The sequence below is a fragment of the Dermacentor andersoni genome, chromosome 3, assembly GCF_023375885.2.
Source record: "Dermacentor andersoni chromosome 3, qqDerAnde1_hic_scaffold, whole genome shotgun sequence".
Classification (NCBI taxonomy): domain Eukaryota; kingdom Metazoa; phylum Arthropoda; class Arachnida; order Ixodida; family Ixodidae; genus Dermacentor; species Dermacentor andersoni.
The window spans coordinates 45361236-45376230 of NC_092816.1; the positions used below are offsets into that span (position 1 = coordinate 45361236).

The 14995-nt window shown below is 47.5% G+C and overlaps 2 protein-coding genes across 2 annotated transcripts in view; both read left to right on the plus strand.

The window, feature by feature from the left end:
* LOC126516347 (uncharacterized) overlaps positions 1-3222 on the plus strand; it is a 55419-nt gene extending 52197 nt beyond the window's left edge. Inside the window, exon 21 of the mRNA XM_055078209.1 lies at positions 2519-3222. Within this exon, the coding sequence (XP_054934184.1) occupies positions 2519-2668 (150 nt within the window). The 3' untranslated portion in view covers positions 2669-3222. The remainder of the gene's footprint in view (positions 1-2518) is intronic.
* Positions 3223-11196: 7974 nt separating this feature from the next.
* The window catches only part of LOC126548787 (uncharacterized), a 49341-nt gene continuing 45542 nt past the window's right edge, over positions 11197-14995 (plus strand). The window contains exon 1 of the mRNA XM_072287136.1: positions 11197-11331. The gene's annotated coding sequence lies outside the window, so the exon portion shown is untranslated. The remainder of the gene's footprint in view (positions 11332-14995) is intronic.

The following is a 14995-nucleotide window of genomic DNA, read 5'->3' on the forward strand; positions in this document are numbered from 1 at the left end:
GAGTCCTTCAATGCTTCAAAGCATTGAAGGACTCTGGTTTCACGGCTGGCGATGCCATTCCTGAGCATGCGAAGATACGTTTTGTGTCTACCTTCGTTTCCGCCAGGGTGCGACCCTTCAGTTGATAGTCGGCGTATGTGTTTTCCGCTTTGTTCTTCTTTTGTCCCGGTCTGCCCACCTAACCTTTTGCTTGATATGAATCTCGTAGATGTCGCTCATGTTTACCGGACATTCCAAACACGCGAAAACTCACTGGTGAATGGAAACAAGCGTGATCGACATGCGTATAGACTGTTTCTATGCGGCATGTGGGCTACACTCGTGTGTCAAACTAGTAAATGTGGTTTCGAAGTTCTGCTGCGAAACCCATGTAGAATTGTCGCCTGCCTGCAAATGATTTGCAGTAAATTATTTAGCAGATTAGGCTAATGTTCATGATTCTGGCAAGAGAAGCAAAAAGTGGTTGTTCATTTGATTGAAGTTTAAAGTGGAAAGAAGAAAACTGCTGCAGGCCAAACTGCCAATAGCTTCTTCTGCTGACACCTGAATGGTGGCCGGCAAAGGTTGAAGTAGTAAAGAACCGTGAAAGAAGATAGTAGAGAAATTAGAGTAGGAGAAAAAAATGTTTGCACTCATAGAAGAGAGCCGATTATGCCATTGAAATTCATAGGTCGCCTGTCATCTCACTACGAGATGTGTTTGTCTCCCGGCTCCGCATCGCGTCACTGTTTACTGGAAAAAGAGAGAGAGAGTCCGTACTGTGAAAAATAAAACAGCGCCAGCAAAAGGACCCAAGAAATACAAGACACACGCGGTAACCAGAAGCGTTATGCAGAGTTGCAGTTGGCAGAGAGGACGAGAAATCAGTGCTGTTGCTCAACCGACTAGCCCAACTTCGCACTCTTGTGTATTATTTTTCTTTTACACCGAGTCGTTTCACACGACTTGATTCTCGTGCTCTTTTCTAACCGTCGCTCTGCGCTATGCTTCCTTCTAGTCAGCGCCTGTGTTGTCTTGTTGGTCCTGTTGCTGCGCTGTTTTCCTCGAGATGTCGTAACCGACTAGTCCAACTTCGCATCCTTCAAGTTCGTGACCGTTAGACCGGCTCATTAATCTGTGAAAGGGTACATTTCTTGACTAATTAGTCACAGAAGACTATGACCGTGAGAAATTTTAATAACATGAAAGTGTAGGGGATATGGTAGTCACTGCCAAGTGGTGACCAGTAGCTTACAGTTACGCTTGAAATGAAAATAATCATTGCATTCTACCATTGCGAACACAAGGGGCAGAAACTTGGAGACAAGAAGCTTGGGGAGCTATGGATCGCGCGACGAGCCCTGAAACAAAAAATGAGAGGCGTAACGTTAGTGCACAAGAAGGCAACAGGTTAAGTTAGATAAGCGCGCTGGTGCACCTGATGTTCCAGTCGAGTTTAAAAGGCAGGAACTAAGCGGTACAGGTCATGTAATGGGTAGAGCGGGTAAACGGTGCTATATTACAGCAACAGAATAGGAGCCAGTGAAAGAGAAATGCCGTCGAGGATGGCCGAGGATTAAAGCGTTAGAAGACATCAGAAATTTTGCGTGCATAGGATAAGGTTAGTGGAAGCAGGGTGTGGCAGTTGGAGATAACTGTGTCGCCGGATCACTGGATTCCTGGAGATCACATTGTACATATATACCTTCCAAAGCTGCATGACTTTCCTGCCACGAAAATATGCGTGGTATATACGCCGGAAGCCGCTATTGAGAAAGTAGGTACCATTTTTCATAGAAGATGTAAATTTCAATCAAACAGGTCTAATGCACGTCGAGAAGCAATTGCGCTCTTTCAATTGATGGTAGTATACCATAGGTCGTTGGGTGTGGTCGTAGAGGCTACGTATACGTATACGAGTCTACGTCGTAGGCAACGACGTAGACGTCGTTGGCTCCGTCGTAGAGTCTAAATTGTTTGTAAACCATAACTATACAGCCAGCCTGACAGCGCCATGTAGACTTGCAGTCGTGCTGATAGGACACGGAGAGCCGGCGTCATGGAATAGCAAAAATGCACGGCACTCAGTGCATCAGTGCTCACTGACTCGCCCGTACCCTAGCCATTGCTGAATCTCTGCTTACTTTGTCTCGTTGTGTAAGGTGTCATTTCTTTCTTGCTTTTTTTTTTCGCCTCAAGAGCATCTACTCTGCTCTTTCTCCACCCTGCCTTTTCACACTTTCACACTGACCGATTTCAGCATAGTCATCATCAAGCAAACAACATTTTCCGACCTTCGTTTAAAGGATACTGTTTGTAGCCTTTTCGACTCATTGTATAAACTTCTACAAAAAACCCTTATCCAAAGGCAGTGCCGTAACCTGAGAAGAAACCGCTTTTAGAGAAGTGAAAAGTGCCTCCGAAACACGGGAAACAACTTTCTATATCTCTGAGTAGTGCATATATATTAGCGCGAGGTACTTGAACTATCTACTATCACCTTTAAATGGCCTCTCTCTGTCTGTTGTCCTTTTTGCAGGCGCTCATTGGCGTCGTGGTCAAGACTATCATTGTGGTCACGTCCATCCTTTCTGTTAATACGTTCGGTGGCTACCTAATTTCCTTGGAGCCGTTGGACAGCAACGCAACCATCTACAGCAACGACACCTATCTTGCCTTTGGTGCATGATTACCAACTCCTCTCGCCAGAGGCCAGATTAGTTCATCCCGCCATTTCGTTTTTATTGTGCAGCAGGCTTCAGAGAAGAACTTCACTGCTGAAATCTTAAAACTGATGCGTCAAGCAGTATCGGCTACATATGCCATCAAAGGAGTGATATATATGCTTGCATTTCTTTATTGTTTTCTGGGGTTAACAGGGCCGTGCTAGGAAAACCGAACACGGGTGGACAATTACGTTACGACATTACTACGGTTGACGCGGTGATGTACGGATATGTTAAATTTGTCTTTATTTACCCTCAAGCGTTCAAGTTATAATGGAGGGGACGTTGCGAACTGGAATGTCACGTCAAGTAGATGTGATGTCCTGCAGTGAGTGGATGACGTCGTGGGACTGAGTGCATTATTTTGCAACATAGCATGCTGCCGCATACTCCTGTTCGCTGCACATGGCAAGTTCGAATGCGCGGTTTTATGCTCTTTCGTATCTGGTGATGATCATGTGCTATGTCTTTAAGTACTGAAGAAAATTCTTTCACTAAATAAAATGACTATGGGTCTCTTGCGTCGCTGATGACCAAAGCAGATAAAATCATTTGTGTCTTTGAGGACGTATAGAAAGGCACGTAGTTCAGAATACAACTGACTGCAAGCTAATCAGGTTTCTGCCATATGCTTTTGTTGATTTCGGCGTTTCTGAAGGCTGATTTTTGTACACTTTACTACGTTCTATACTATACCCTTTTATCTGTAAAGTACAGAACTCAATCAGCCACTTCTAAATGCATGTTTCGTTAGGAGAGAGAGCACTCATTAGTGATTGCCTTCGAAGTGAGCTGCTGTGCAAGCATTCTCCACCATGTTTGCGCAGAACCCCACCTATAAGCATTACCACTTTGGTAGACGAAACAGCAATAAAGTAAAGCTTTACACGGACACTGCCGAAACTACCTTTAAACATATGCAGAACCACGACGTCTCGTACAACGGAGCCGAACAGAATATAGGATACTTTTCGAATAACGAGCTGCCGTTTTCACAACCAACACGAAACGATCAATGTTCAAATTCTACAGTATTTTGACTCGCATCCCATTCAGTCTCCAAAATAACTCGCATAAACCGTACAGATTGGCTTTATCTAAGGTCCGTATGCCACGTGAGCAGAAGACACGGCTAAGTGTTCCCGTGGTTGCTCTTGTATTGCCAGTTCTGGCACGTCATACCAGGCCCCGCGCACTCTAAACTTCCAACGATCACCGCAGAGGGCGAATAATCAACCGTGGCGCATTCCAGCATGATGCGCGTAAATGGAGCTACTGTAATTTGGTCGTACATTTTAATTCTTAGTTTTTCTTATAGCAGCGCTCAACGCGGCTAAATAACTGGCGCTCTCGGGAAAACTACAAATGAAGCTGTGCAGGGTGATATGGGCTGGACAAGTTTTGAAGTGAGGGAAGATCACAGTAAAATTGATTAAGAAGAACGACTGAGGAATATGGCAGAAAAAAAATGGGCTGGGAGAGTGATGAGCTATTTTTGCATGAAAAAAACTAGGAAGCTTACCAGCCAGTATGCGGCCTGTAGGATGAGCAATACAGCAACAAAGAACGTCAAGCGGAAAGTCAGAGAGGCTGAAATAATCTCATGGGTGGCGGCAATGGAAAAGAAACCTGCCATGAGTAACTACTTACGAGGAAAAAACGAAACCAGCAAAGAAAGAATTTATGATAACTCAAAGGGAAGCTCACTACTTTTCGAAGCGAGATCAGGATGCCTTAGAACGCGCACCTATAAAGCGAGATGTAAGAAGGAAGAAGAAGCATGTGAAGCTTCACTATTTAAATCTAGTTTGGCATTACTTCTAAGCATACGAGAAACCGCCTGCTTCTTGGCCAATCACCCAGAGTGGGTATGCGCCACTGTCTGGGACGCAAGACAAGACAAGTCGCGCAGCCTAGTCGCACCAATCTGTTCTCCTAAAGCGTAATTTTCCCGCCACCCTGTCTCCGCAGACGAGGGTCTTCGCCTAAATCGTCACACATCCAGCGCACTGGCGTTTTGGAAAGGCGACGACGATGCAAACTCTACGTCCGTCATGCAGATGAGCGGTTCCAGACAGTCACGTGAACACTTTCTGCCACTGGATGCGATGACACAGGCTGCTGCTGCCGCCGCCATGTTCCCGAGTTCAAATCGGGACGGAGGGGTTCGCGATGTACGAGTTTGGCACTGTATATGTGTGTGTGTGTGTGTGTGTGTGTGTGTGTGTGTGTGTGTGTGTGTGTGTGTGTGTGTGTGTGTGTGTGTGTGTGTGTGTGTGTGTGTGTGTGTGTGTGTGTGTGTGCGTGCGTGCGTGCGTGCGTGCGTGTGTGTGTGTGCGTGCGTGCGTGTGCGTGCGTGCGTGCGTGCGTGTGTGTGAGAGAGAGAGAGAGAGATAGAGAGAGAGAGAGAGAGACGACCGCGGTATTCGGTCGTGCGACCTGCGACGCCGAACGAACACACCATGGATTTTATAACTGTATCTGGCACCGTGTTTCTTGTGTCTCTTGTTTTATATTAACAGCTATTGCATTAGCTGGTATACACGGTGTATATGTCACGCGCAGCATTATTGCTCGTGAATTTAAGCTTGTGTAATTCTTTCTTGAGGGAGTTATTGTAGGGCTCGCACGACCGAATAGTTCAAGGGCATATCGCTATAATCAGTATACATCGACCGCATTGCAAGATGTAGATCTTGATGGAACAGAATAGGAGGTCATTGGGGAAGACTCGTTGTAGGGCTAGTTGGTGTTTGCTTAACGGCATAATCTAGCGCGAAGGCACAATCAAACGAAGACACATAGGCACACGTCAAAGGCGCAGTAGCGCCTGTGAGGTGTATCTGTGGGTATTTCTTGTAATTGTGCCATCGTGCTAGAATATGTCGTTAGTCATTAGGGAACCGTGGTCGCGGCTGGCGAAGGCCTCCTTTTTATTTCTGGATACATAGGTCACTCTGTCTATTGGTACTTGTCATTTACATACGAGCGTGCAATAATTGACACGCTCTTCCCCATTCGCACACTACAGGGAAAGTAGATCCGCACCAGGCGCCATGGCGGCCAATTGAACTGATTACATTGAAATTAATTTACGACAAAAAACCCACCACAGTAAATCCGTAGAGCCGCCAAATATGGCCGCACCGCTTGTCTCATTGTAGGAGCAGGCATCGCTGATGAAGCCTCGGCTGATGGCTCTTGAACGGCTCTTGACTCTTGTAGGGCTGTTGAATTCGTTTCCTCTGTGAGCCACGAGGTTGAAAGGGCGGGGTGGGATCCAAGAGGACACATTGCCTTCCCTGTGCTGCCGCTTGGTGATGAGTGAAAGATGCCCGTCACCAGAACGTTTTGCAGAGATGAAAGTGCCGCACGGGCGTCTGTCAGGTCGTTCGACCCATTCAGTTGCCGAATGACAGAAAAAAGTGCCTCGACAGGGTCACAGGAGAATTTTGAAGTCAACACATAGAGGAAACCGGAACGGAGGAGGAGTTGTGTGCACCGGACTGTGGACATCGTGGTGACCTGCAAAGCTTCGTGTGTTTCCAGAGATATGAATGCCCTCTTGTGGGGTGCTGTGGCCTTCCACGATGCGAAGAAGGGCAAAAAGTCTTTTTCCAGCCACAGCAGCCTGAAATGACATGGTACTGCAAAAAATAAAGCAATAGCATTTAGTTGGAAAGTCTGTGGAGATATATAAGGATACCTGTCATCACCTGGAGAGCTGAACGGCATCCTCTTTGGGTCCCAGCTTACAATGCGAAATGTGCTACTTCTGATGTTGTGTATAGTGAACCATTTGAATACCGTCTCCATTTACTGGATTGTTGGCAGACTGTCTTCGAACCCTGGAATCGCAAACCTTCTGCCATATTGCTGAATGTACCGCAGCGCAGCTGTAACCTAGAAAGAATAAAGGGAGTGGAAAAGTTATGACGTAATAGTTCTGCGGAAACCCGCAAGGTGGAGAGAATTAATTAAGGAAAACTCAGACATCCACCCATTCGTGGCAATCGCTACAAAGGAAACGCATACGGGTTCTACGAAAGCAAAATTAAAATAGATTCCAAAAGAAAAACAGATTCCAAGGTATGCAGACACGCCGCATACCTTGGAATCTATTTGAAGCGGTTAATCAAGTGTTGTCAATTTTTCCGTTTCGCTCCTCCTTGCTTGCACAAAGGAAACTGGCACGAGTGCATGCGCTCTCGCGGACACCTGCTGCACAACGCGCCGCACACAGCCGGTCATATCGAAGAGTAGTATACGCGTATGCGTACGGAAGTGTACGTGCGATTGTAGCCTAATGGATCGTGCATTGCGGGCTGCTGTGCTGCGAGACGTAATTCATTTTCTTTAAGCATAATCTATTCGGCAAGAAAGCAGCACCACCCACTAGCCACATACGGGAACGTCCGGGAGAACCCCCATATAAAGCTTGGCTTTAAAATCATGTTTTTGCTCAAAATCAAAGAGTATGGAGGGTTCCTTCTTCGTTCAAGAATTTGGAGGCAGTGATCGAGAGGAAGAGTAAACATCAAAGTTCGGAAACCCATGAATATCGCGCGGCAGACTATTGGCCAGGATATCTTCCCTAGTCCCCTCAACCATGCGCTTTCCCCACTTTTGCACTTAGTTCTTCTGGAAGTTTCGCTGCCGAGGAGCATCGTGCGAATTATGGATGGTACTCTTCGCTCTCCCGATATTCTGATCGAAGTCGCAAAACGCCTACATAAGCGCTACAATAAGTTGACAGCCCCTCAATGCAATGGAATATAGATGTACAGGGTGGCAAACTACCAGGCACAAATATTCTTCTTTCTTTTTCATCTCCTCTGCAATCATTAATCCCGTTGCCCTTCCTTACACAGGGTAGGATGTCAGCGGAATCGTACACATGCCAGCGAAAATACCTGTTGTTATAATAAATGCCCCCCCCCCCCCATCTCTCTCTCTCCCTTTGTTAAAGAAATTGTAAAAATCGCAACTGTCTATGACGGTAAAACCAACGTACGTCTTTAGTCCGATGAGTGGAAATAAGCGCGTTGTCGCAAACTGAAGTTATGCAACGTACAGTCATGCGGAATTGAAACGTGACCATCAGAAAGTACCTCATTAGCCGTTATCCATGTATGACACCGAGGTGGTTCACACAGTTTCAGTGCACGGGTGCCAGAACGCCCTTATCGCCCAGCCACGTCTCGATTACGCGCACGTTTCACTTTGGGATAATCTGGCTTAGCTAGCTAGGACTTTCTTTCCCTTCCTGTTCGCGTTTCGTTCTGGGGTGACAACAATGGCTTATGGTCAGCCAAGCACTCACGTTAGGCACTTTTCTTCGATAATTATTTTCTTGCGTGATGTGATAAGTTATATTCCCATCTCAAAGAGACGCACTCGTTGGGACAGGCGTGCTCTTTCCTGGCGCAATCTTTGTTTCATTGGTGAAGAAACAGCTTAGCCGTTGTAGCGCCTTACGTAGCGCTTGAGTGTCGTACGGCTTGGAAGAGGGAGGCATCCTGACCGCCGCAACATTTCACTGCCACATGGTGACTTTGCATGCCACAGTACTGCCTGTCGGATCGTGGGTTCCGTCCAGTGGTGTTTTTTTTTTTTTTCATTCAGGCATTGCAGCTAATCCTTTAAACATATAGCTTTCTGATCGTTCTCGTCCAGCTTTTCCCGAAAATAAAATGAAGCGCTAGTCAAAAGCATGTAAAACGTACAAGAACAACTAAATTCATTTACTGTGAAACCTGATTTCGCGCCCCCATCTGTTCCCGAATTGGGGACCTGGGACATGTTCACGGCTACTACCTTCATAAAGTAAGCGAAACTTCAGGTTTGTGACATACGGCACAGTGGAGCGCGAGAATTCCCTGTCGTTTCTTTTTAACCATTTCTGCCCCTCCGAAACTGTCCACTCTGTTCAGACTTGTACGTGTGACTTACGTTCGATAACACATGCTCTTCATGCGTAAGTTCTCATTGCACTAATACTTCGGTGTGCCTGCAGCTAGCAGATCTAGTCGGCAATATAATTTTTAGTTTCCGACATAGCGTCCTTATTTCTTGCCAAAATTTCCGCCTGCCCTTAAATTTCGCGGCATTTTTTCAATCGCGAAGTTTGCGTAAATAAATAGCGTGTGATCTTAAGGATTTTACAGTATACACGACCCCAGAGGTAGATGCATGCCTGTAGCGTGATCGCACCAGTAGCTTCGGCGAGTGCGCTGACATTGGAAAATAATTTTTTTCAGCTGCGCAAGCTGTGACGTTAAATTATCATTTTTTTTTTTCTTTCCGATTCCTGACATTTCCTGCGCAACGTCTTAGTAGCACTTGCTAGTGAACGCATCTTCTTGCGTGTTATCTTCGTTTGACGTGTCATCGAGCGTCTGATTGTCTTTTGGGGATTGCGTTCCATGTGTGCTGGTGAAGCATCGTATTCCACATCGGCATCGTGCGGCGAGGAAGGTGAATTCAGCTGATCTGGTAGAGTATATGGATGCAGGAAACCTTGGGACGTCTCTGATACAGACGCCGCTGATGCTATACCTCGTCTGGTGATGGTGGTGCGCTATAGGCTTTCTCCTGCGAATAATAACAAAAAAAAAATAATATTTGATTTATATGCATCTGTTCGACCCAAATGAAGAAATGAGTAATGCAAGCGATAATAAATTTGATCTTTGTAAAAGTAATAATTATCACTGACCTTTTGTCTTCGTGGATTGCCGTCTGCACGGTTTGCACCTGCGCCCGCTTTAGGGCACAGCGCTTTTCCCGCAAGGCTGAAGCATGATGAGAAGGAGGAGGGGGGAAAACGGATGGCTCTGCTCCAGGTTTTAAGATTTTCCTGCCACCACGTTAAAGGGCGAAATAATATTTATTTTAGTACTTGCCCGCTTAATAAGCGAATTGCATATATATCTTCAATTACACGTATCTTCTCCACAGCCTTCATGTAGCCGCCGTGCCGTTCGGGAAATCCACTTTAGCAATGTAGAAAGAGTTTTAGTCTTCCGTATAGCGACATAAGTTTGCGTCCCGCAAAGCAGTAGCGCTTTAAAGCATTGGGTCACCTGCTGCAAGCCTTCAATTCCTTTCCATATGAAACAGTACGGAAAAAAAGAAACAGGAAAGAACTCATCTATCCTTCCGACTGCCTCGATCCATTTTTTTGCGTACGTCCGTGGCCGGAAACTCGTGAAAACTGATGCTAGATCGTTTGCTTTGTTCTGACATTCATAATGGCACACAGCAGTATACCTCAATGTGATCGTTACGTTATCTCATCTGTAATTAACTCAAGAAAGCTGCATGCAGTTAGGTCTGAAACTACATGCCTTCTGCGGCGTCTACAGATTCTCGCAGTCTGCGCGTTGTCTGTACAACACATCGTCAGCGTCATTCTTTTAAATTTCCTCGTTCATATTAAATATATGAAGTTCTTTATTATATTATTTGATTATTACTCCATTGCACCACATATTATTCTATGAATCTTCCTGTAATCAGATTTCTTCCCTTCTACGAAGGCAACGAAAGGAAAATGTTACCGTCTGCCGGCTGTACTCGTTGTTTTCCTTTCTTGCGCCGCTCTTTCTACACTATGTCGTCATTGAACTTTCCTTTCGTAAACTTTGTTTTATTTGTAATTTCTTGAATTGGTGCATTTACAAACAACGTAAACGCTTTGTGGCTGCCGAAATAGCCGCGCGAGCGCTGGAACAGATCGCAGAAGCAGACGACAGCGAACAAGTTATAACTAGCGCCACTCTGCTCGTACGTTTCGCCCCTAGCGGCAAAAGTGGTGAACTAGACAAGGCGTGCTGGAGCAGGGAGATCTGTGCCGGTCTGGAGTTCTGTAGGTCATGGCCGCAACCAACCATTCGTCTGTTCCGTGCTCCTCTTCCAGGACCCTTCTACTCCTGTCTGTAGACTCGACGCTTCATCAAGGAGAGCATTTCAAGGTATGCGCTGCAACTCTGGGGCGTTTGTGTAGGTGTTGGGTGGTTTGAGCTTGATTCTTGGCAATAATTGAGCGTCGTCCCGTCGATAGGTATCCGCTGCCTTCACAGGGCCGGTGGACGCGCGTTGTTGCTACTTCATCGCGTCGAGAGCGTCTCGCGAGTGTCCTCACCTATACTCCGTCTCGGAAAATAAGGTGCAACGCTGTGGAGGCTAGAGTTACGTTTTGCAGTGGCTGTGTCCGCACTTAGAAATTGATGTTCTTGCTTGACTCGTGCTGTGCCCTGGTGTCATAAGTAGCACTCGCTACTATTATGTGCAGCGATCGCATGATGGAGCCACGACCTCTTATGTCTGTGCGTTTGTATGAATTCAATAGGCCAATGAGGTGTGATCACGCCACCTGAGGGCCACCAATGAGGTGTGATCACGCCACTTGTGTGATAGCCAATGGCATGACGCAACAGGCCCTTAAAATGCTATACAAGACGAATAAACGCCTCGTTGACCAGGCTCTCTCACCCGGAACAAGCGTCTCCGCCAACTCCACTGCGTCGTCCTCTCGAACGCGAGGCCCCTCCGTCGGCAGGCTTTGGGTGCGACGGTACAGAATGGCGACTTGGATATTGAAGAACCTGCTGTTTGAAATGCCGTAAGTGACAATGTTACTTATCTACGTCGCTCCTATACCCTCTCCTCGCATGCCTTCGGAGCTTCTCCGAATGCTTCAGCTAGCGTCGGCCTAGGCCTTTTTTCGTCTACGGCCATCTTCGGCGACGCCATATTGTCTTCTTCCTTCGGCTTCCCTAGGCCTACTTCTGCTTGCGTTGCTACAGAATGGCGACGACGATTTATAAGAATCCGCAGCGCCTCAAATGCCGTGACAACGTTACTTACCTACGTCACTTCTCTACTATTTCCTCGCACTTCTCTACTTCTCTATTTCCTCCGGAGCTTCTCCGCATGCTTAGCTGGCGTCGGCCTAGGCCTTCTTCGTCAGGGGTCATCTTCGGAGACGCCATATTGCCTGCTTCCGTCGGATTCCCTTGCCGCAGACTTCTGCTTACGACGCTACCGAATGGCGTCTTTTTAAACCTTCCTCTGGTTCTGGACTTACGTGGCTCTCCTGATTCCTTGGTACCAGATGAAGAAAAATTTACAGGTACACATTAAACCGACGGGCGGGAGCGTATGGGAGGACGAGCGTCGAGCGTCGGCTCTCAACAGCGTTTTGGGCAGGGAAGGCCAACGGAAATACGTCGCGACAGAACAGGCTGAGGCACAGCCGACAACTACCGCTGCAACGGGATGACGAAATGCGGCCCAGACGCCCAGTACGTCGACTACGGAGGCAACGGCCACGACGAGCAAGTACGAGGAGCTGCTGAAGCTCTTGGATCGGTTATTCTCGGCAACTCCTGACGCAGAGACATCCGTTCACAAGCCGAAGCAACTGTCGTGTGAGCGTTTCATGGAACACGTCACGGCCCTCAAGGAGAAATAGCTCGCTTCCAAATCGCCAACCACATATCACCCAAGTTTTTGGCTCACATCGAACATCTCACCTTGGATAAAGCCGAGGAAACGGCCGAGAATTGGAGGCGACGCAGAACGCCGACCAAGCGTTCGGCGACGCCGAGAGCGTTCAGCCGTTCGGAGCGGCGCAAGATGGCGGTTCGTTAGCGCGGCGTTCAGGTAAATATGGCCATTGCCTCCCGCCCGACAGGATGGACCGGCGTACTCAAGGTGGCCGTGCGTTCTCGAACGCCTGCGCGACGCGTCAGCAGGACGGCGTTCGAACCAGGTGCAATCGGCCGAATGAAAATCGCTCGTTTTCTACGCATCAGATTGGTCCATGTTACCATTGTGGCGGCTTGTGGCAGGCACTTGGCGTCTTCCGAAATTGTCTGGCCCGGAAGAAAACTTACACCTGGCTACCATTTGACGGATGAAGAAACAAAGCGCATCGCCAGTTCAAAATGTTACTCCAGTGCAAACGGAAAGCGTCGGAACGGCATCGGTTCTCCGTGATTTAATACTTCACTTCCAAGCACAAGGGACTTTTGCGTTTCCCTTTAGCGTCGCACCCTAGCGTCCTCCCAGACGCGATCGTAATTGTGTGGAACTGTTCGTTGTACGAAAAACGTTTTAATCCTCAGCAAGAAACTGTCATATACGGTTATTTCATGCGTTGTATTACATCAATTTGTGTTTCATTGCGTTTATTTTTTTTTTTTGGCGCCTTTGGCGCGCGTGGACGCACGGACGCAAAACGCGTAGTGATACGTTCTCGTCACCGAACTTATTGCGTAGCTGACAGAGCGTTGCCCCTGATGTCTGAAACGGAGTGTAGAGAGTGTATATCTTACACCGTGGTGCAGGCATCAGCCCTGCCCGATGCTACTGCGGTAGCGGTCGAAAAAGCGCCGACAAAAGATATGGAACGACTAGCTAATATCGAGCCTGTCGGAGGGACTAGCTCAAGTGTTTACATCCCATATGATTCAGCTTTTCAGTACTGTGGCAAATTACAACGCTAGCTCGCAGATTCCTATCTCATCCCCTTACGGTGATGGGCAGACACGACGCTGAGCAGCTGATAGATCCTTTCCCTGTTATTGTAGAAAGCTCAGAAAATTCATGGCCATCTCCACCTCGGTAGATTCCTCGCTGGCGTTACATACAGTATTTAGTCGAATGTAACGCGACCACGATTGTAACAGGAGGGTTGACTTTCCATTCAAGCGAAATAAAGAAAATAAAATAAAACGGCGAATGTAATGCGCCATGAAAGCAAGAAAAAAAAATCTGACACAGTGCTTGTTAACTTACAGTTAGTAAGGCAGCGTTTACAAGTTCATACGGTCGATAAATCTACTCTAATTTGCTATCGCAATTGTTGCTTCGCCTTTTGGGCAAAACTGCGACTTTTTCGTACATGATGTCGCGGTGTGTCAGAGAACACGTCCTGATAGAAATTGACACCAACCAAGAAAAGTGAGCGCAGCCTCTGTGTCCTAAACCTATGCAGTTCGCCAGGAAAGCGGCAACGTTTCGGGCCCCTGTTCCGCGAAACATCAGACATAACGAAGCACAACAGCATCATAGTTGCTGGGGGCTCCGATCCTCCGCATACGTCATGGTGTTACCGCAGATACCTTTAAGGGGCAGAGCCTGTGGGCAGAGGAGGAGGCGCAAACTAAAGGGCCTCCATAATATTATTGCTCTGATGAAAGGAGCTTATAATCAAACACTACCTTAGCGGTGCTTCCGCTCCTTATTCAATGCCTTGCACTGCGAAAGGTACGGCGGAGCAGCGCGTGCCTACAACGCACCGCCTTCTCAATGTCACCGTGGCGCGCAGTTCAAATTTGATTGTGGATGTTAACGCCGACGGCATTATTTCCGATTTTCGCTGGCGCCTGCGACGCGCGAAACGTAAGCCAAAGTTCCGAGCGAGCCGCACTGGGCGGTGCCAGCGGATTCGCCAGGGAATCCCGCGGCGGCCGCGGTATCAGCGCTACGTTGCAGACCGCGGCGACATGCAAATTGCAATGGTAGCGCGCGTTGCGCAGCGTCTGCTTTGTGCACGACAAGGCTTGAATGCGGCTCGGGCTAAGAGGCTCTAGCCGCATTCAACCAGCGCAATTTTTGAAGAGGCGAACGCATCTAACCAGGAGCGGCTGATATAGTGAACGCGCGCTGGCAAGCGTGCTTAAGGGCTGAACTTTCGCTTGGTTCGAGGCGAGTTGAGTGTTCAAAAGCAGGCGAAATTAGCGAGAACTGACGGTGACGTCACCGATAAGCAGTGTGGCTAGACTTTATTTCCTATGCAGGCGGCCACGTCCGAGCGTGAGCAGACGATAATCGGCTTCTTCCGGAAGTACGTAAATATCGTCGACATTTAAAAGCACATCTTCGCTTACTTCAGCCTGCTTATTGAACTCTGTCAAAAAATATGCACATGATCAGAAGGAAAAAGCGCCTCACAGTGCACTGCTTTTCACTTCATTGCAGCACAGGGGTTTGCTATACCCAGTAGCAAACGGTTTGGTTCACCTCCCTGCCTTTCTGCTTCTTGCATTCTCTCTCTCTTTGTATAAAACGCATTAACTTGTGGGAGAGAAGGCGTTCTCCTCTTTTAGAATTCAATTACTTGTCAAGCAATTATTTTGCAGTTCCAGTAACTTTAGCACAAATGCGAAAACGAAACCGATTCTCTTCTGTTCTCCGCGCTCACCGAGTGCGGCACCACGGTGCAGCGCGCGCTGCGCCTACTGACCTGCAGATGTGTAGTAGCTTTATTCTATGGTAGT